At 39.6% G+C, this 21,053-nt stretch overlaps 1 protein-coding gene, 1 long non-coding RNA gene and 2 other non-coding genes across 7 annotated transcripts; 2 read left to right on the plus strand and 2 right to left on the minus strand.

Annotated features, from left to right (window-relative positions):
- The first annotated feature begins 1,118 nt into the window (after nucleotides 1-1,118).
- LOC148422211 (S-adenosylhomocysteine hydrolase-like protein 1) lies at nucleotides 1,119-19,669 on the plus strand. 4 transcript variants are annotated; one of them, XM_088416423.1, is made up of 17 exons: nucleotides 1,119-1,447; nucleotides 6,765-6,876; nucleotides 7,113-7,250; nucleotides 7,432-7,532; nucleotides 8,448-8,550; nucleotides 8,630-8,724; nucleotides 10,213-10,319; nucleotides 10,484-10,600; nucleotides 10,677-10,740; nucleotides 12,473-12,561; nucleotides 12,652-12,722; nucleotides 12,868-12,962; nucleotides 14,371-14,469; nucleotides 14,605-14,673; nucleotides 15,074-15,152; nucleotides 15,232-15,352; nucleotides 19,532-19,669. In XM_088416423.1, exons 1-17 carry the CDS (start codon nucleotides 1,193-1,195, stop codon nucleotides 19,650-19,652), a joined length of 1,836 nt encoding a protein of 611 aa, XP_088272549.1. In that variant the 5' UTR covers nucleotides 1,119-1,192; the 3' UTR covers nucleotides 19,653-19,669. The 4 variants fall into 4 exon arrangements, with proteins under 4 accessions (XP_088272549.1, XP_088272550.1, XP_088272551.1 ...); XM_088416424.1 differs by lacking the exon at nucleotides 19,532-19,669 and adding an exon at nucleotides 18,572-18,852; XM_088416425.1 differs by lacking the exon at nucleotides 19,532-19,669 and adding an exon at nucleotides 15,618-15,809.
- On the plus strand, nucleotides 9,354-9,436 carry trnal-cag (transfer RNA leucine (anticodon CAG)). Its single transcript has one exon. It is a non-coding gene; the product is annotated as a tRNA-Leu (tRNA).
- Nucleotides 9,813-9,895, minus strand: trnal-cag (transfer RNA leucine (anticodon CAG)). The gene has a single exon. It is a non-coding gene; the product is annotated as a tRNA-Leu (tRNA).
- LOC148422214 (uncharacterized) lies at nucleotides 15,620-20,601 on the minus strand. The gene is made up of 4 exons (XR_015865823.1): nucleotides 20,378-20,601; nucleotides 19,670-19,869; nucleotides 19,438-19,583; nucleotides 15,620-17,803 (listed from the first exon to the last, which is right to left on the minus strand). It is a non-coding gene; the product is annotated as an uncharacterized LOC148422214 (long non-coding RNA).
- Nucleotides 20,602-21,053: the final 452 nt, after the last annotated feature.

A 21,053-nucleotide genomic window follows, 5' to 3' on the forward strand; every position in this document is an offset into this window, starting at 1 on the left:
TTCAAAACCCTCAAAACAAAGCGAATGCACACATTCACTTATACCAACTCTCAGTCACACCACACACTCACACACACACATGCGCACACACCTACACTTGCATCCAAAGCTCTCTAACATCTCCGATACAGTTTATACATATTAGGATGAGCAGCTTTAAATACCTCAGTGTCCAAATCGAAGAGGATCTCACCTGGACACTAAACATCACACAGCTGGTGAAGAAGGCGCAGCAGCGCTTGTACTTTCTGTGAAGGCTACGGAGGTTTAGCATGTCACCTGCTCCTCTTGGAGTAAGAAAGGAAGTAAGAATTTTATTGTACAGAGAAATCTGTTTCTACACTGTACACAGGAAAATAAACACTTTGAATCTTGAATATTACAGACACACAGCTGGGGGATCAGGGCCCATGAATGTATCAGAATCACAAATATCTCGAACATTTGAATAAAAACAATAATTATAGGGGTCACACCACATGTTTATTATAATACCATTTAATTTTACAAGGCATCATAGGCCGACAAAAGTTCCGACCCAGACCTCCTGACTGTACTAACAGGAACAGTGGAAGTTTAATGTAAACATGGTTGCTTGTATTGCATGCTCATTTGGCTATGTACTTTGGGGTGTTGGTAATGGCAACATAACAAAAGCCTGTGAGCACTTTTGTGGTGGCATCAATCTGAAAAATTGCACAAAGGAATGAAGCTCTGCATCTCGTTTTGCAGTTGGCAAAAGCATTACCACCCTGTTTTGGTCAAAGCAAAAACATCACAGAAGATGTTGAAAAAGAGCAATCGCCTTCATTTGACAAGGCGAGGAGCGGCAAATACAAAAATGTTATCAAATGCCGCAGGTTTTTGCTCCCAATTCAGGGCAATAACAATGGACCCATTGTAAGGTATCACAGACAGTAAGTTCATGTAACGCAAGTACATACAGGAAGTAGCAAACTACTCATTCATTCTCAGCAGAGCCCATATATGCAACGGGTTGCATTCGGTAATCATTTCTGTGTGCCAACAAGCTGTATTTAGCATGTACACACTGCCGCCTAGACTAATTAGCCGCCACTTTATATTGCGACAAATGCTGCTGTTTAGAGTCACAACAGCCCTCATGTGCAGGCACACAAGCGCTGTTACATCCACTTGAGCAAGAAGTGCTTTGGCTGCAAAGTGAAGTTCCATGGCTGAGGAAAGGCAGCTGACGGGGGAGACCCTTCCCGTGTCGGACCACCTCTGCCCTCAAGCTCCACAAGCCGAGGACGAGCGGGACGAATGCAAAAGCGCAGCGGAGGAACGGGCGCTCAGGAGGGGCCCTGACCTGCTGCAGATGTTGAAAGCGGCCGAAAGCAGGTGGACCTCTCATCTTGTTCATGAGAGAAAGGGAGAGGAGGCCGGGGCGGGGGAACTCGTCACAGAGGCGCTCAAGACTGACATGGTGAGCACACACAGTGACCCGCTCTGGGAAGTCATCAAGTAATCCAACTTTGTGTCTCAACTTGCGGGCTTGCTTAAGTTCATGATTGGTTTTTCAGGTTTCAGCCTAGCCTTCAGCAATGTCTTCCTTTTGATGTACCTTGGGTTCCTACCAGGCCCTGTACTATGTAAATATACGATCCGCTATTTATAGGCAGTCACACCGAATGTAACCAGTTATGACTAAAGGGATGCCAGGACAAAAATTATTATGTTCAATGCGCCCTCGCTAGTTTAAAAATGGCATCCTGATCAATAGAGTTGGGGATACGTTACTGTCTCGCAACTCGATTCCATTCAGACTTTTGAGACGACGATTCGGTCCGGAATTTATATTTGATTCAAATTTTCAATCCAAAATGATTTGACTGAAGTTGTTTTTTGCTTCCATCAATAGATGTGCAAAAAATGGTCATGATCATCTCCAGTCTGCTTTGTGTGACAGAAGGACATTTTTTATTTATTTATTTTTTATGTGGAGTTGTATGGAAAATGAATTTTCTCTCAATAACAGCGCGGAACACAACAGCTACCCTATTCTTTATTACCATTTTATACATACCATACAATACCATTCCCATACCAACCACTTGACTGGAAGATTTGATAAGGTATTGTAAACCTAAGTGACTTGATGGATAACGCCGAAGATGTGTGCCGTATTGTACAGTGACAGCATAAGTGACGAGTGGTTTCCTCGTGTCCTTAAACAATGATTGAATATTATTTTTCAAATGACAGTGTGTTGATGTTGGTAAGGATGTAATGTGATGGCAATAAAAACAGTAAGGTACGTATGAAATTGAGTATGAATTTAAGCGAGCAGTCTTTTTTCCCCAACCTATACTCCTGAGTGAATGTTCCATCATAAACAGGTCACTTCGTTAGGTACACCTCTACAATCTAATGATATTAAGACAGAATTCCAGAGAGTCTTCCTAACAAGTGTTTCTGAAAAAATACTTCTTATATCAAAAAGATTTCACACAGCTTTTTCCGACTTTAGTCCATTTGAGAGCAGCATGCAGTGCTGTGTCATGCAAGTCACCACCTGGTCACTCCACCCCATATGCTGTTAGGCCAATGGCAAGTCAAGATTTTGCTACCATGGTGACACAGGGTGGAGCCTGGGTTGTCACCAGAGTGGTTTCTACTCATCTTGGCAGGAACCTGTAAAGTCAATTCAATCATTTTTACACATGAAGATAGCAGTTCACACACTTTGCAAATTCAAGTTGCACCCATGGTGTAAGTGAGGGATTCCATGTGATAGTGTTTAAGACATGTACCTTTCAAGCCCAGCCACTGCTCTGGACTGTCACCTTTTAAAGATAAGCAGAAAAATATTGGGTATTAGTTCATACCTTCTTCCCCAAGAAACGTGCAGTGTGTGTGTGTGTGTATGAGTGTGTTTTTTTTAAAACAAGAAAATCACACTCTTTAGGTTTGTACTTGAACTTCTGACATACCATTTTGATAAAATTATATAGAACATATCGATTTTATTTATTTTTTTGCCATTCTGCAACTCATTGGACATTGTGTTGCTCCTTTTGGAGTGTGTATCTTGGGCGAGGCGAGGCTGTAGAATACACACACAAAGGGTTTCTCAACTGACTCAGTGAGCTGCAGAAATATTAGTGAGTTCCTTGTATAGGATGAAGAAAACATGTCTTTGTGTATTGTTAGATTTCCTACGTGTTTTGTCCCATCCCTTGTTTTCAAATAAATGACAGTAAGCTAAATGTACTTTGACAAAACCGAGCTACGCGGTTGTTTTAACGCTTGTTCAGTATTTTGAACATTATTGTGTCATTCACAATCACAGTCAGAGAATGGTAAAATGGCTAAAGACGATAACCATACGTATTTGATGCTTAAATCAGTTTTTTTTCCCTCCAAAAAAAAAGTATATGCAGTCTACAGAAGTGGTACAAACTATTTTGAAAAATATTTTTCTCAACATCATACATTTTTACCCATTACTTGTGATTCTGGACCGTATCCTTGTGTCCCATTCAATCTTCTATTGTGTGTAAATTTACACTGAGACCTTTTTTTGTTTTTTTGTTTTTTTACCTCTTCTCATACAAAGATCCCTTTGAGTTTAGCCTGTGCTTTTGCGAGGCGTGTCTGGTCGCTCTGTGAACTTGTGGCGTCACATCATGCTGGACAGTTATTACAGCAGTGTGCTCTCAGCTGCGCCAAGGTGAAAGCATGAAGAAAGTATACAGTCTGGTGAATGTGACCAAAGCCAAGGAACAGGATGCCATACAGCCCATCCGCATCAAGGTAGCGCTTGCTGTTTTTAATGTCGCCTTCAAGTTAGCACCTTTGAAAGCAAAGCCACTAAAATCGTTTCAAATTTTCAGATTGGTTTGGTGCTTTAAGGACAAAGAGCAAAATTGACTCGTTTGTTTTAGGCTCCTCGGTGTATACTTTCTAGAGGGCTGAAAAGCAATTTCCTAGTTGTTGAGACTTAATCATAAAAATCTGCCAACACGTTGGCAAACAGTTTGAGTTAAATATTAAGTTCCTTGACTTAAATGCCGTCAAATAGAAGAAAACAGAAGCCACGTTCTCTCAACTGGATCCACATGTAGTACGTATAATCATTACCAAGGAAAAAAACAGCACTGGCTGGAGCTTCACTGATGGCTCAAAATCATTCCATTCGAACTGTACTACGACTTACTGCAGTGGAGCGGTAGAAAGGTCGCCTGTTCAAAATCTCGCTCTGTCCGAGTCATGTGTCATCGTGTTCTTGGGCAAGGTACTTCATCCACTTTGCCTCCAGTGGTTGGTCGGAGGGGGTCGTAGGCGCAACATGGCAGCCTTGCTTCCGACGGACTGCCCCAGCGCAGCTGCAGCTACGTAATGTAGTTTACCACCACTGGTGTGTGAAAACATTAGGTAAATGAGTTGTCACCGTAAGCACGTTGAGTGCCTGAGGTAGGTAGAAAAGTGCTGTATTTGTGCAAAGTCCATTTACTATATTGCATAATTAAGGTCATTTAGCTGGGACAAGGTCACAGCCTCTCTGTATTATATTACTGCACCTCACTCAGTCTGTTTAGTGACCTTGGCAGATTTATAATACACATTTTCTAGCGTGGTTTGGTTTGACAATTTTGCATGAGATAACGAAAGAACATGTTTGCAAATAATAATTTATTTTCTTCATCCTGTCTTAGGATCTTTTAAAACTGGTCTTTGATCTCATTCTAACCCAGAAACATTTGTTTCAAATGATGAGTATGAGATGAGGGAAGGTTATTTTGAAGGTTAGTGAGTTGGGGGGGGGGGCACTCTTTAGCAGGTAAACTGCATGCTCTATTGGGTTTCGGTGCTCCAATTACCATTTTAAGTCTTGAAATGTGAAACCTTTCTCCTGCTCTCACATGATTAACGAGAAGGTTAAGAAAAGAAGGTGCTGTCTTTGATTCATTGTTTGCAAACAGTGCTTAAGCGGGTTGCACACTTAGTGATAATTGGGCCCAATTCCTTACAGTCAAAGTCAGCAAAAGCCCGGTTATTAAATATTTTCTATCAGAGTATCCTGATCAATTTTCCTTTTGTGTATGTGGTGAGTTACTGAATTTTGCTTCCTGATTAGTTCAGAAAACGCTTGAGGCTGACAACAAAAAAGCTCGTACCTTTTTGTGTGGTGTGTATAGTTGTCAAAAGACGTCAAAAAGGCAATCAAGACCATTTGCAACTGCATTATAGCTTTCAGTTGAATTACCCTCACTTCTTTTTCATCTTCCACTACTGCTAGTACTTAGGCAATCCTTCACTCATGACCTAATCATAATGGACCAGGTAGAACTCTAATTTTTCAAATAAAAATAGTATAGGAACACGATGCTGTAGGCCTACTGCTAGTTACAACATTGCTGTGTAGAGGTCAAATAACAAAAATGTCTTACATGTCCAATCCTGAGAAGCTGTCTGTCCAGTGATGTCTGACAATGTCTAAAAATATTTAGTCACAAATTGGTTGTTTTTATAAAGGCCTTTCTCATTTTTGTCACATGACACATGGGGATATTTTTGTGTTTTGTTGCTCAGATTGGAGGATGGTGTTGCATTTTGTTGTTTTTTCAAATCTTCATTACAAAAATCTGACTTCCTCACTATATTTTTTATAATTTTATCAATGCAACAGTAATCAGAGAAAAAAAATCTTCAGTTGAGTGGGAAATAAAATTGTATCCAATTTTTTCATTAATCGGATAACCAATTAAATAATTAATTCTGAAAGTATTCGATGGTGACAGCCATATCGCTATGGCATAATTTCAAAAAACAGATCAATGTCATAAATAAATGTTGTCACAAACTCAGAATAACAGAGTATTGTTTTCAACTGACCATATTTTGCAAAAATTCATTGAAACAAGGTAGTTCATTACTGGCGGTGTCCTGATTTGTTGCTTTTCCTTTGTACATTCATTTGAAAAATCCTGTCCTCGCGTTTATTGCACCAATGTGGTAATTGCTTTTGAGGGTGGGATAACTAACATTATTAATTAATTATTTTTTCTTTAAACCACTCAAAATGCTATAAACCATAGGTTTAACATCCATCAAAAAAGTGTGGATTATAATGAGTGTGTGTTTTTCCAATCCAGGACAATAAACATACGCATCGTAATTATTTTGAAATTTAACATGATTATGTAATAAGCGTGAAGTTTCAACTCCCTTGTGTGTGTTTTTTTTTTAATCAATGCTTTCTCCTTTGATTTCACAAAGAAATCATCGAAAAAGTCCCACATAGGTACAATGTGTGCACAAGGGTTAATGGCTCATGTGGCATTATGCTTTCTGGTGACTGTTAACGTTCACTACTTTTGTTGACGCCTCATAGATATACATTGAGGGAGGTAACCATATATGGGCTAATGACTACTTTTCGCACAGCACTACAAAATGGCCAACTATCTTATTCAAAGAGCTAACATTATCCAACGACATCCCCGTATGTACCTTACTCAACGGTACCTACAGTATTTAAGTATATGTAAGGAAGCCATTCAACTGTAACCAATTTAACTTAAATACATACAAGACTATTACAGAACAGAGAACAAACAACAAGTAACATTAAAACCAAAACCCCTATTTACTATAAATAAAGCCATTAGATGCTTTTAGTTATTTCCAAATGCAGCTAGGTATGCTGAGAAAGTCCTTCTCATGTCTGGAAAGTATGCCTCTTGTTAACAGAAGCTCAGTGTAAATGTGTTTCTTTTCTGTTTTTTTTGTTCCAACAGCAAATACAGTTGATGGAACAGAAACAAGAATTCAACAAGCATGCCGTCAGGGCCGTCCCACGATCTCTTTCTCGCTCCATCTCTCAGTCGTCTGTTGACAGCTACAATTCTGGTGCGGGAACCAAAATCTAAGCTCCTCCTACATTTTTGTGAGATTTTCCAGCACAGCATGGTCCAGTATTTTTCATGAAAAAAGAGCCCTTTTATTCATTTTATACTTGTACTTTATGTTTAAATGGCCTTTGTTTCTGAATGGTTAGTTTCAAATGATTGTGAATTGTCTTATTTAGAATCTACCGTGTTATGACCACTTGTATGTGGGCCTTTGTTGTGTTGTGTGTTGCGCAGCGGACAGTGCCGGCTCCAAGGAAGAGGTCTCACCGAGAAACAAGGTCCAAATGACGTCCAAGGGCGTTTCAGACTTTTGCATTAAAAACATCAAACAGGCTGCATTTGGACGTCACGAAATTTGCATTGCGGAGCAAGGTGAGGAGAAGACGCCTGCCACACAAATACCCATTCACTCACTCGGTCATACATGCCCACAGACACTTGCTCACCCATTCACACATTTACACGCACTTAATCTCACTCATAGCTAATGCGCAACTGATCTCACACACACGCATTCTTGGTATTATGCGTGTGTGTTACATTTCATTTTTAGAGATGCCCGCTTTGATGGTTCTGAGGAAGAAGGTTGGGGGGGAGAAACCTCTGGCAGGAGCTAAGGTGGTTGGCTGCACACACATCACCGCACAGACAGCCGTAAGTACCCTTTGACCAAAAAGCCATGTCTCCACCGACTCAAGAAACGACTCATGCTGAAGATGTGAAGTATCCATCTTCCGAAAAAAAAGTGCACTTGAACTGGGACTTTTCAACTGGGAGGTCCGAGATGTAAAGTCTGTATCCATCCATCCATCCATCCATCCATCCATCCATCCATCCATCCATCCATCCATCCATCCATCTCCAATTTATGGAAACAGCCTTCTTGTTTGTTTCCATTCACCCAGAATGCGTTGAATTTGAGTATATCCGATTTCCCATCTTCCACAAAGGCAGAAAAAGCCGCTGATCGCTGTCGGGAATTGAAGTCACCAGCAGCCATCTTATGTTGCCACTCACAAAGCTTTCCTAACCTAATTTGAATATAATGATTTTCTGCTGCGTCTTAACAGTATTTATTATCAGACGTTATTCCGGGGGGGCATTGTTAATGCATTCATTTATATATCCGCATATCCAACTCAATAATGTTTCGTAGACAAAAGTGCACAGTTATAACAATTGAGAAAAAATATTTTTGGGGAACAGAACACTCTAAAATTAAAGGCCCATATCCAGCTCATGAATGTTAGTAAATTATTTTTTAAATGATTTTTTGCGTTCCTTTTTTTCATATTTATTTTATTGTCTGTTTTGTTGCAGTGTTAATATTCACTGTCAAAAACAAGTGCCATTTGTTTTCTTTTTTGTGTGGAGGTGAGAACAGATTACTTTCATTTCAATCAATTCTTATGGAATATTTGATTTGATATACAGTGCAATAATGACTTAGAATTTTAATCCATTTGATGGTGAAGGTCTTAACTCAAACCATTTAACCAACTCAAATATTTTTTTGACCAACTCATTTTATGATATTGAAATAAGTCTGATGTATGTGTGCGTGTCCAGGTTCTGATTGAGACTCTGTCAGTTTTGGGCGCTCAGTGTCGTTGGGCTGCCTGCAACATCTTTTCCACCCAGAATGCCGTAGCTGCGGCCCTGGCCGAAGGAGGTACAACACGCTTCTTGGACACTTCCCTCTTTAGGTTTTTTCACCCCTGTTAAAAATGCACCTCCCCTGGTCAACTCAGGCACATCTGTGTTTGCATGGAGAGGGGAGTCAGAGGAGGACTTCTGGTGGTGCATCAACCAATGTGTTGCTGCTGAGATTTGGGAACCCAATGTGGTACAACAGACACTTTTAAAAATGTCCTTATCAAAATAAACCTCAGAAATAGATTTGAAGCTTTTTAATACTTGCTTATTTGAAGTATAAATAAGCCTATACATCATCTCTATTTCATGTAATCTAAATGACTTATTTATTGGTTTTTTTTGTATTCATTATCTTTGGGCTTTGTATTTAATTATATAAAAAAAAAATGTAATTTGTCTTTAGGTTTAACATTTTTATCTTTATTTTTTATGGCCATATTACAATTAATTACTACATTTTAGTATTTTTTTTTAGTATTCAAATGTCAAATAGTATTCAAAATTTCAAATGATACTTTTTAAACATCTCAGAATAGTGCTTCTTGGTGTTTTTTCATATACAGTAAATGTATTCATATTTCAACAAAATATCTTCCTATAAAATGCCTGACCAGTGTTTTAGACAGTCCTTGTTGTGATTTAGGTATTTGCTATTTTGATATCTTATAGCATTTTATGACAGTACCAATAAAATTACTATTTATATTTGAACAAAATTTGATAGTCTCATTTAAGTTTCATTCATCACAAGGGGCTTTGTTAAGGTCTACTGCCACTCTGTGGTGATTTTGAAAAATCACATGGGAGAGGTCTGTCGTAGTCAGGATGGCCGAGCGGTCTAAGGCGCTGCGTTCAGGTCGCAGTCTCCCCTGGAGGCGTGGGTTCGAATCCCACTTCTGACAATCTTTATGTTGAAAAATAAACTCTAGCAATTCGTCAGTCGACACAGATAAGAAAACTCAACGTGTGACGACATTCGACCTTTAATAAACATTTATTTGCAAACCATCACCTAAGCCACTAAAGTTGGGATGACATAGCGGTTGTGGGTTCAGCTCGGAGTCTTCCCTCGGGACGTTGCTTAGCTTTTGCTATTTGTTTTGCATTTTGATTAAAATTGGTAGGGAGATGTCCAAAGTGGTGGCGCTGTTCTGACTTGGATCAGTATGTTGGATCACCTCTAGGTCCGCAAAGAGTTGCCATGATACCATTTATAACAAACTGTATTGCCTTATTTCAGTCGTTATTCTTCAAATAAGAAAATCATATGAATGAAAGTGTCAGAAGTGGGATTCGAACCCACGCCTCCAGGGGAGACTGCGACCTGAACGCAGCGCCTTAGACCGCTCGGCCATCCTGACCGCTGAAATTTATAACAATCATAACAAAAAAAAAAACACGTGCTAAGTGCTAAGCTATGAGAACCAATATGCAAACGTGTATGAAGTGAGAATGCCTCTGGTGAATCCAAAATTTTATTTTAATTTCACTTTCACATCAGCTGCAACTCCAACAAAGCATATTACACAACACACCACTAAACCCTCCACCTGTACAGATTAACAAAAAAAATCTTTAAAGATCTCTGAAGGGGCAAATATACAGTTACATCATTTACCATGTTAGCTTTAGCTTACTTTATTTCTTAATGCAAAGCATTTCTGTCTTCTGCGGCTAGATTTTAGATGATGGTGGCGATCTGACCCACTGGATCTTCAAGAAGTACCCCAGCTTGTTCAAGAACATACGAGGCATCGTCGAGGAAAGTGTCACGGGAGTTTATCGGTCAGTTTAAGTCATTGACAGTAAACACCTACTATTCCTGACCTGTGAATAATTGAGGCGTCCATCCAAAGTCATAACTGCTCCAAAGTCATAACACTCTCAAGTCAAAGTACTAGTGTTAGCCCTGGACGTGGTTGGAGGTTGAACGCCTATTTTTGCATCAGCTTGTACCAGCTGTCCAAAGCCGGCAAGTTGTGTGTTCCCGCCATGAACGTCAACGACTCGGTGACCAAGCAGAAGTTTGACAACCTCTACTGTTGCAAGGAATCCATATTGGATGGGTGAGCGGTCATTTTTGGAACACACATACAAACACACATATATTGATACACACACAGGTGAGTGCGCTGTTTCCAGGTTGAAGAGAACTACGGACGTGATGTTCGGTGGCAAGCAGGTTCTGGTGTGTGGATACGGTGAGGTCAGTGGAGATGAGCTTGTGTGTTAGGCTCGAAAAGTGGGCGGGCCCCGAAGATCCAGCCTATTCATTTGTGTCCATTGTTGTGTCCATTTAGTCTCAGCAAGACAGCAAAGTTAATTGCATCCCACGCAAACACATGAGACGTGATTGGAAAGGCCAAGATGTCCTCAACTGAGCATACTAGGACTAAGTACGGTTGCTCGAATGACGAAATAATATAGACCAAAACCGAAATGTCCACTGCAGTGGACACAAATGAATAGGATGTGTCTCAGGAATACAGTATATGTGATGTGTGTATTGCTGGAATTGGGCCAAAACCTCATTAGTCATATTTTCGTGAATTTCATTTTTTTTTTTTTCAAATAATGTATACTATTACTCAGTTCACACATGTAGGTGTTTTTATTCATTTATTTATTCATAAAATATGACCCTAATTTGGCCCATCTAAAGTGTTAAAACCAGCTGGCTAACTTTCACAATGCGATAATAGGTGCAGAAATTTTCCACTTTGGGTGTCTCTTGAAAAGTTTTTTTTTTTTTTTTTAATTTAAGGATACAAGGAACAGATCATTCCATGCTTGTAACTCAAATAGCTCATAATTCAAATCCAGCTTTCCCCACTAAAATGAATATTATCATTTAATATTATCATTCCATTCAAAAGGCAATAGACTAACATAAAGTTGCTGAAACCTGAAACTTTTTTTTTTGCCAAATAAAGGGATTAACCAATTACGATTTATAATTGATCTAATTGTTCTTTTTATAATCTCACCCAAAAATTTCAGAGAACAAAACCCCCAGTTATTTTAAATACATCACGTTGTTGTGGCCGATCAAAAGAAGGATATACAGCAACGACATGTAGCTTCAGTCATTTATTTTTTAAACACATGCAGTCGTAACCATTTACATTCTGCTGTATTTGAGACTAGTCTAAGTGCTGGCTACAACCTTTAGTTTCAATCCTCAGGCCGAATGGAGACAAATGTTTCTTATTTTTTCTTTGTCATTTGTCAAATAGTTAAAAATTCATATAAAAATAAAGCATTGTCCATCCTGTCTCTCGCATACTTGCTCAAATGTAGGTTGTTATCAAGTTTTGTTGGGCAAATCGCTACGGCTCGCTACTTTAGGGTCTTTGTGGCTTTTGTTAGCTGTGGCTGCCGTCACAGCTGGGTGCTTTGCATTTATGTGGTAGGCTTAATTTGAGCTCCTTCTTACAAATAAAGCACATTACGCTACCTTTATCAAAACTGCCATTGGTGCATTTTTTTAGGTTACATTGATCCTTCATCAGACCAACAACTCTCACCTGCTCTTCCATTTTCACATCTTCCTTCTGGTCCTGAACTTGCCCTGCAACCCATAAAAGGAGCCTATCAAATTATGCCAAACACAGTGACAGCCAAACTGTTGGTTTTTTTGTTTTTACAACTCCCAACAACTCAAGCACAACAAGCCAATGCATAAAAAAACGGATCTCATCAGCATACAGAAAGCATAAAGGTGGCGATCAAACATTAGTTTAATGCAATTAAAAAAAATGCTTTAACTATGAGTGTAATTAATTGATCACAATCTGTTAATCTGACACCTGTAAATTGTAATCCATTTTGCAACTTTCCCCAATGCTTATCTCAAATTTTACTTAACTGGTCATCATTTGGCACCAGATGGGCCGTGCCCCCACTTACAGAGGGTTGGGAATCTTTTCTCGCTCCAGGTTGGTAAAGGTTGCTGCGCCGCCCTGAAAGCATTGGGTGCTGTCATATACGTTACAGAGGTGGACCCCATCTGCGCCCTCCAAGCCTGGTATTCAAAACTATGAACACGGGCACACTTCCAGCCAAGTCCCAAGGAAATATCCTCAATTAATTGAATGCTTCTGGCTCATTTTTATAGCATGGATGGCTTCAGAGTGATCCAGTTGAGTGAGGTGGTTCGGCACATTGACATGATCATCACCTGTACAGGTACGCACGTACACCAATGCGAGGTTAGGCAAGCTTAATAATACTTCACATAGACTTAATATAACACACCACTGATTTCCTCGGGTTATGTATTTTTTTTCCATTTCAGAATTCCACAAATGTGCTTTATTGTTTTTCCACGCAGGTAACAAGCACGTGGTGGCCAGAGAACATCTGGACAAGATGAAGACAGGCTGCATTGTCTGCAACATGGGACACTCAAACACAGAGATAGATTTGGTAGGAAATAATATTTGGGCATGTTTTATATGTATACAGTATATATATACTATATGTGGATGAAAATATAGTAGAATCAACATGGTTCAGGTGAACATTAAATCTTATGTTGAGACCTAATGTAGAAATTACACAGAAAGTGCAAGGGTGATCAAATGTTGAATCAATATTTGCTTTTCAACCAAAAAGTGTCCCTCTTGAAACAAAAGCAATCACAATTAATGCAATGGAATTGTTATAAGATAATGATGAAAAAGTGATGACAGGCCTGTCCCACTTAAAATACCACCCATTCCTTGGCTGAAGGAGAAAAAAGAAGTGATGGGCAAACATAGATACAGCATTAATTTAACATTCAACTTTCGATGGTTTTAATTTAACCAAAATACAAACTATATTCAAAGGAATCTTTTCAACACATTTTCAATGTTGACAAAATAATGTTGACTGAACATCAATTTTTAGCCAATACTCCAAATCAACCTTCTTAACCCTATGTAATTCAATGTTGATTTTACACATTTTGCTATCTGGGTATGAAATGTATTGATGAGAGCAAATGGTGTTTTACAGAATGAAAAAATGCTGCCGTTGTCTGCAGGAATTAATTTTAAACAGCATTGAATAAAGAAACACTGCAGCATCCCCTGTCAAAATAAAGGTGGTCTCTTGAACCGAAGGTTCACAAATTTAACTTTTCCTTACTTGTGTGAACGCACCATATGAGTGAAAATTAAAAACGAACAGAAAATGCATTAAAGAAAAACAAAACAACACAAAATAAACAAACAAACAAACAAAAATGATTCATCAACTAATACCAATTTGTGTGGTTAGCACTTACGCCTCACAGTTAAGGGACCCAAGTTCAAATCCAGCTGCTTCCGGCCTTGTATGGAGTTGTTCTCCCCGAGCCCGCATTTCTTCAGCTGGAGTTGGGGATTGTTCTAAATGTGGGTTAGTTACTCGCCTCAGTCACTTACAAATTGTGTTACTTCCTTTTCTTTGCTCCTTCAAAATAAAGCACCAGCAATATTGCGGTAAAAATGTAACAAAGATACAAAAATAACAGCAAGATCATTTACAAACAGTCCCATTGCTATTGTTAATATTTTTTGATTACATCAGCAAGCACTGGTGATTCTGAAGGCCCTGGGCAGATTACATTGGCATGGCAACACATAGATGCTGAAATCTGGTTGGAAAAAAAAAAAAAAAAAAACATTCTGCAGAGAAAATAGACTGTTTTGTGTGTGTGTACCAAATCATTACGCAAAGTACAGTTTACTGAAATGTTCAAACCATTTTATGCAATCAATTTTGGGAAATAAATGGATGTCAGTGCTTCGTAATAGCTCTCTGCCAAATTCATACTTGTGTGAATTAAAAGTTGTTGTTTTTTTGTCAGGCGAGTCTGCGTACTGCTGAGCTGCGATGGGAACGCGTGAGACCTCAGGTGGATCACATCGTGTGGCCAGACGGAAAGAGAATCATCCTACTAGCCGAGGTGATAGCACCACTCCAGCCTATGACACCCAAGAACCAAAACCCCCACGTTGGTCGTGGTTGAATCTTTCCATCCATCTGTCCATCCGTTTGTTTTCCATAGCAAAGTTTCACGTCTCTATTATTCTCACTTCAGGGTCGTTTGCTGAATCTGAGCTGCTCTACCGTGCCCACTTTTGTGCTCTCCGTCACTGCCACCACTCAGGTTTGTAAAGTATATACAGTAACGTCAAGTTGAGCAGAGGCAGATGGTGGTGCTTGCATAGCTCTCCAAAAAAAAAAAAAAAGCAAAACTTGCTTGGTTCTTGCTGTTAAGTTTCCACGCCATAAACATAACACAAAAGACAAACATTAAAGCGTTAACATAGAAATGCTCAAATAAATCACATATTTTTGTCCTACAAAAATCTGCTAACTTGTTGGTATCAATCAGTTCAAAATGCAATCAACAGACTAGCATAAATTTGCTGAATAAAAGCATTTCTTTTTCACCAAACAGAAGTGTTTGCATGTTAAGAATGTTTGTAATATGAATGTTTTCAGTTAATATTTTGAAAATCTGCATTGTAGCAGTAGAATTTTTGATCTGCCTGATAATTGTTCAGGCTCTGGCTCTCATTGAGCTGTACAACGCTCCAGAAGGACGTTACAAGAGAGACGTCTACCTGCTGCCAAAAAAGATGGGCAAGTTCTTTCAAAGTAATTGATACTGATATTAACACAAAACCTCCCAAGCTTAAAACTGAAATGTTTATTTTCACAGATGAATTTGTGGCCAGTCTTCACCTCCCTGACTTTGACGCTCACCTCACCGAGCTGACTGACGAACAGACCAAATATCTGGGCATCGGCAAGCATGGGCCCTTTAAACCTAACTATTACAGGTGACTGGTGACACACACACACACACACACACACACACACACACACACACACACACACACACACACACTCTCTTGTTACATTTTTATTACTTTTTATGGCCCATTATATATATATATATATATATATATATATATATATATATATATATATATATATATATATATATATATATATATATATATATATATATATATATATATATATATATATATATATATATATATATATATATATATATATATATTTATTTATTTTTTTATGCAGGTATTGACCCTCCGGACTCCGAAGACGAGCTTTTAATTTGATCTAATGATATGTCTGAATCTGAACCGACTATAAACACGGTTGGCTAGTATTCACTGTATAGCTGCACAGTCTTTTAACAGAATCTAAATGTCTGTAAGTTTAGCACAATGCACTCTTGTAGATATGATAGTAAAGATTACAAATATACTGTTTCTATAGTTTTTCCTTGAGAGAAAATGTGTTGCTTTCATCACATACATGGGGCATGTGTAAGTTTCGCATGTTTGAATTTCTGTGTGACAGCGTAGTCTGGGTATTGCTTGAAATGGCTCTGGTGGTTTACACAGATGATCTAGCAGACATGGGCGGAGAGTTTCTGGTGTGATTATTTAAATTAGCTTAACCGCAAAATCCAGTGATTATACTACAGTATTTTTTAGATAAAATTAAACACATACTTCAGTATTAATAGTGAAGTCTGTGACTTTAAAAAGTCAAGTTTCCATAAAACATCACCTTAAACATGCAAGTTATTAGAAAAGCCAAACACGAAAACAACCCCGCCCCTAAAAGAAAAAGAACGGTCACATGACTCAAATGCTCGTATTAAAAGCTTTCGTTCATCACTGAGCCGACTGTCTGGAAATTGGGTTACACCAGCTCAGTTTTCATATCTTTCTGCAGCCTCATTTATCATACATATCCAAAAGCGGCCTAACACCATTAAGTCCGGCACAGGGTCGGGAGCTTCTGCATGTGGGAAATTACATTACTGCTGATTTTCTTTTAGCCCCTTTGACGCACTTCTAAAAACAAGATGACTACCGGGTTTGGGGTTAATGTTGGGTTCGAGTTAAATCACGTGAGATCATCATCTGCTGCTGCTCTCCTTTGTTGAATTATTGTCTGTGATAACGAACCTCTACTAACACTTTTGCACTAATTCTGGATTACTCTAATCCAGAGTCCTTGTGGTCTTAGTGCATTCAATGTCTGACATTACAGTATAGTGTTAATACGAGTGCACACAAAGGTCATAGAATGGTCATTAGGGCTTTATGCTGCCAATTAACTTTAACGATGCCACTGACACGCTTGCATTACCATTATGCATATGCATACACGTGCCAATGTCCAGTTGATAATGAACGGGTTAGTAAAGCACTTTAACAGATGGTCACTTGAGCCTGTGTTCTGTGGTAGCACAAAGTATCAAGATTTAGTGCGTGTGTGTGTGTGTGTGTCCTTGTCTCTTCCCTATCAGGGATTCACCTTAAAGCGCTTTTGATGCATGACTACACATGCTAATCACTTGTAGCAGCTGTCCACCGACCTCTTTGTTGTCCTCTTCATTGGTTGGTAGAGGTGCGCCAGAAAAAAACAATAAAAAAAAAAAAAATCAGGACCCTCATTTACTACAAATCTAGATAAAATGTTCCAAAATTGATTTTATGAATAAATAAAACCGAATCTACTTCCTGCAGGCTTTGTGAAACTACGTGGATGACAGAGGAAAATGCACAAAAAAAATCACTTCATTCCATACATTGCTTGAAAATCATTGATATAAACTATAGATGGGTCTTTAATGGTCGCGCGGATGAACCGCAGCTCGACTTTGCCTGGCAGCTTGGTGTGACGTCATCTTAATTTGCATATCCAGATCTACGAATGCAAAGGATCAGATCCACGAATCCAAAGGAGAGATTCATGCAAACACGTCAAGTCGTGTCTCGCGGGGTCATAGTCGTACAAACAACAGTTGTATTGAAAAATCCTTGCACTTGCAAGTTTTCAATTCAAAACTCAACACAGTTTAGTCGTACTCATACGAGCCGTTAAACATGCACGCGTCTTTTTGACAGCGATTTTACACCATACACTTTTGGCTGCAGTGTGACCCAAACCTTATTTTCTTGAGTCCCGCGGAGGGCCAAGATGTGCGAATTAGATTATTGAGAAAGTTTATTGTCAGACCTCCACAGATAGTTGATTTGAAGTTGGCAAAGGCTGTGACGTGGACACTCGGAGACTGCCGTTTCCTCTAACAGAAAAACTAATGTCCTCCAGTTGTTGTCGTGATGTTTTGAGACTCCAGGACACTCAGGAGGGAGACGGTATCTGTAAAGCCCTCGTTGATGTGCTTGTAGTCACTCACAATCCCTTGCAGTGAATTATATGTTGGGTATGTTTTCACCAATCACCTGTCCAAGAAAAAGCATGATTACGTGGAAATCTGATGCCAACTCTCCATCGGTTATTTGGCAAGTCTAGAACCACCGGATCCTTCCAAGCCACCAGAGTGAGTTCTACCATTGCCAAACGCCGCGAGAGAGCCGCCTGGCCGGGCCAGGCCAGGCCAGGCCAGGCCATCCTGACCCGTGTGACGGCACGGTGTCATGTTGCATCGTCTCAGACATCCAGCGCCAGTCTCCACAGCAACAACAAACTCTGATAGCTACACAGGACGGCGCAATCGATCAGCCTGGCAGTTTATCATTCGATGCCCTGCCTGAGGTCACCGGGCGTAGATACCAACCTGAGCTAAAAGAAAACAAACGCGAGGATGCATGTCCATCTTGTCCTATATTGGCACCACACATGACTGCTTGAGACACACAAAGCAAAAATGTGCTAGTGCCAAAATGGGCAAAGTAGAGCAGACGCAACTTGGCCAATCCCAGACAAAAGGATTGGGATGGAGGTTCTGTCTCGACTCTGTTTATGGCTCGTTGATAATTCACTGATAGCTGAGACAGTGAATATTACCAGTGCCATACACAGAAAAGGAGGAGCATCATTTTCTTCTGATTGTTATTTCCTCATAAGGATGACGGTTAGGGGAAACATACTGGAGTAAAAGTATAGTGGAGGATATGGACATATACGGCGACATGTACGGTGACTCTTTATTGCTATGAGTATGGTTGCAATTACAAAAAATTTTAATGTTATTCATCTACGTCCTGTAGATCATGGCGTCCATAAGAAAAAGAACGGAAATGACCGTGGAAGAGTGACGGTGAAACGCATCCGATTGAGCCTAGCGGGAGACGTTCGGAGTCGGAAAGATTCAAATCTATGAGACTTTGAAAAACAAGGAATTCATTCCTGCTAAGTATGTGTGTGTACCAAATCATGATGCAGAGTACAGTTTTTTTTCATGAATAATTAATGCTAATGTTTTTAAGTCGTCAGCTTCATTCAGATTTCATTGACCAAATCTCAAAATGTAACAGTTTTAGAAGAAATACATATAATAAATAACTCAAAAGTCCACTTTTCCAAATGTTGTATATATATATCACATCAGGTCTGCCTCTCAGATTGATTCTGGCTGTGGGCAATGATGTGCTAAGTGATTTTTGAGATGATCCAAATGGCTCCCAAAGCGGGGTCTCGTCTTCCCGTTTCCGGGCGAGATCAATAGTGTAAAAAGCTTGAGAAGGACAGCATGTGAGAGGGAGAGCGAGAGAGAGAGAGAGAGAGAGAGAGAGAGAGAGAGAGAGAGAAAGAGAGAGAGAGCAAGGGAGAGGGAGAGGGAGAGAGAGAGAGAGAGAGGGAGAAAGATGGCATCTTGCTTGCTATTTGTGCTGAGTGATAATCACATTTTCTGCAAAGAACCTGATGATGATGATGAGTGGTTGTGTCATTCTAACGTTTGATCAAGAGGGGAATAAAATGTATTCGTCCTCCTAATCAAGGCGAGAGTGGATGGTCCAACAAAAAAACTGAATATCATCATCCATAATTGGGCAGTGTAGTGCTCAGTGCGCGTATGCATCACAGTTAAGTGGTTCTGGGTTTGAGTTTCTCCTGTGCGGAGGCTTCCTCTCACCTTCCCAAAACATGTATGTTCGGCCTCTCGTAAACTCAAAATTGTCGGTGGCAGTGACCGTGAGCATGATTGATTCTTCTATCTGTGCAATTAGCTGCCGACCAATCCAGGGTGTGCCCCAAAGAGGCTCCAGCTCACCCTTCACCCTGATGGAGATGGATAGAGCTTCACAATCGGATGTTTACAAAATGACAAATGACATCATCATTAGCTGATTTGTCGACATTCTTACCTTGCATGGATCCTGAATCCTCATTGCAGACCCGCAAAAAAGTTGAATGCCTTTAAGGTTGCTTTTAAGAGTGGAGCAGATGACTTGTGTGTGGTCCAGAGGATTTGCTTGTGAGGGAGCAATTAGCTACTAAGCATCTTATTCCAGTGGAAGCATCGTAATCCACGCCAGCCCTCCTCCTTCTGCAACTCCTGAACATACTGTATACTCTATTTGCTGTGTACCTTTTACAATCACTCCAAAATGCACCCACAAAAAACACGTTGCCTTCAATTTGAGGATAGAGTCAGACACCTTTGCGCATTTAATGCAATTACATTTTCAAACTGTGCATAGTATTACAGTTGATTGATGTTTGTATTCGGGAGATAAGCATAATTCACTTGTATTCGTCTTTTAAATGATGCAATAGGTGTTTTGGTAATGTTTTAGGACTTTATTATAATTGATGAGCAATTTTTTTCTCACATTTATGTCCGATATGCTTTTGATGCAATCATTATTTCTGATGTACAGTTATGTTTCTAAGTTTAAGCGTAATGTTAAAAATGTGGGTGTTTCTTGCTCATTTTGGGGGGTGCTAAGGCGCCCTTAATTCGAATCCCTGTGTTAACATTTTAGAGCTTATTTGGTTAATTTATCATTAATTTATGGCATTTTGAACAAGCTAGTGTGTTGTGTAGTGTTATTTAATGGCTGGGATCTCACCTCTCACCACTGTTCCGAGAATCTCCCCTTGTTCAAACTACAATGGCTTCCATTAATTCTAAATAAACTTTTTAGCGTTAAAACATTTGCCTTGTTAAAAACAAAAACAAAAAAACCCATCATCTATGAAGCTTGTGTGACGTCCTCTTGGCGACCGGTTACCGAGCTTTGTTCTCCAGCAAAGTTTCTCTGACCACGCCGTCCTCTGGTCCTCGTTATGCATCCTTCCTAGTACCCCTCACCTGCTGTCTCGTTGATCATTAGACGGATTGTACCGTGTTTGGGGGCGGGGGGTGGAGAGGGTGTGTGTGTGTGTGTGCGTGCGTGTGTGTGTGTGTGTGTGTGTGTGTGTGTGTGTGTGTGTGTGTGTGAGAGAGAGAGAGAGAGAGAGAGAGAGAGAGAGAGAGGAGAGAGACAGACAGACAGGCAGACAGACAGACAGACAGACAGACAGACAGACGCGATGCGTTACTCGCCTTATCGCCCCTTTGAACTTTGTCTAATCGTACGTATGATAACTCACTACTGTACACATAGTTTTTGATCAATTGTCAAGAAAGACACCAAGTACCCTTTTCGTTTTGAAAACCCTTTAGTAAAAATAAATTTATCTATGCATCAATTTGCTACTACTTGCAAGTGATGGAAAAAAATCTAATCGTTGAAAAAAAAGTTT

This window comes from Hippichthys cyanospilos, chromosome 6 (assembly GCF_059441005.1).
Source record: "Hippichthys cyanospilos isolate Australia breed blue-spotted pipefish chromosome 6, RoL_Hcya_1.0, whole genome shotgun sequence".
NCBI lineage: Eukaryota > Metazoa > Chordata > Actinopteri > Syngnathiformes > Syngnathidae > Hippichthys > Hippichthys cyanospilos.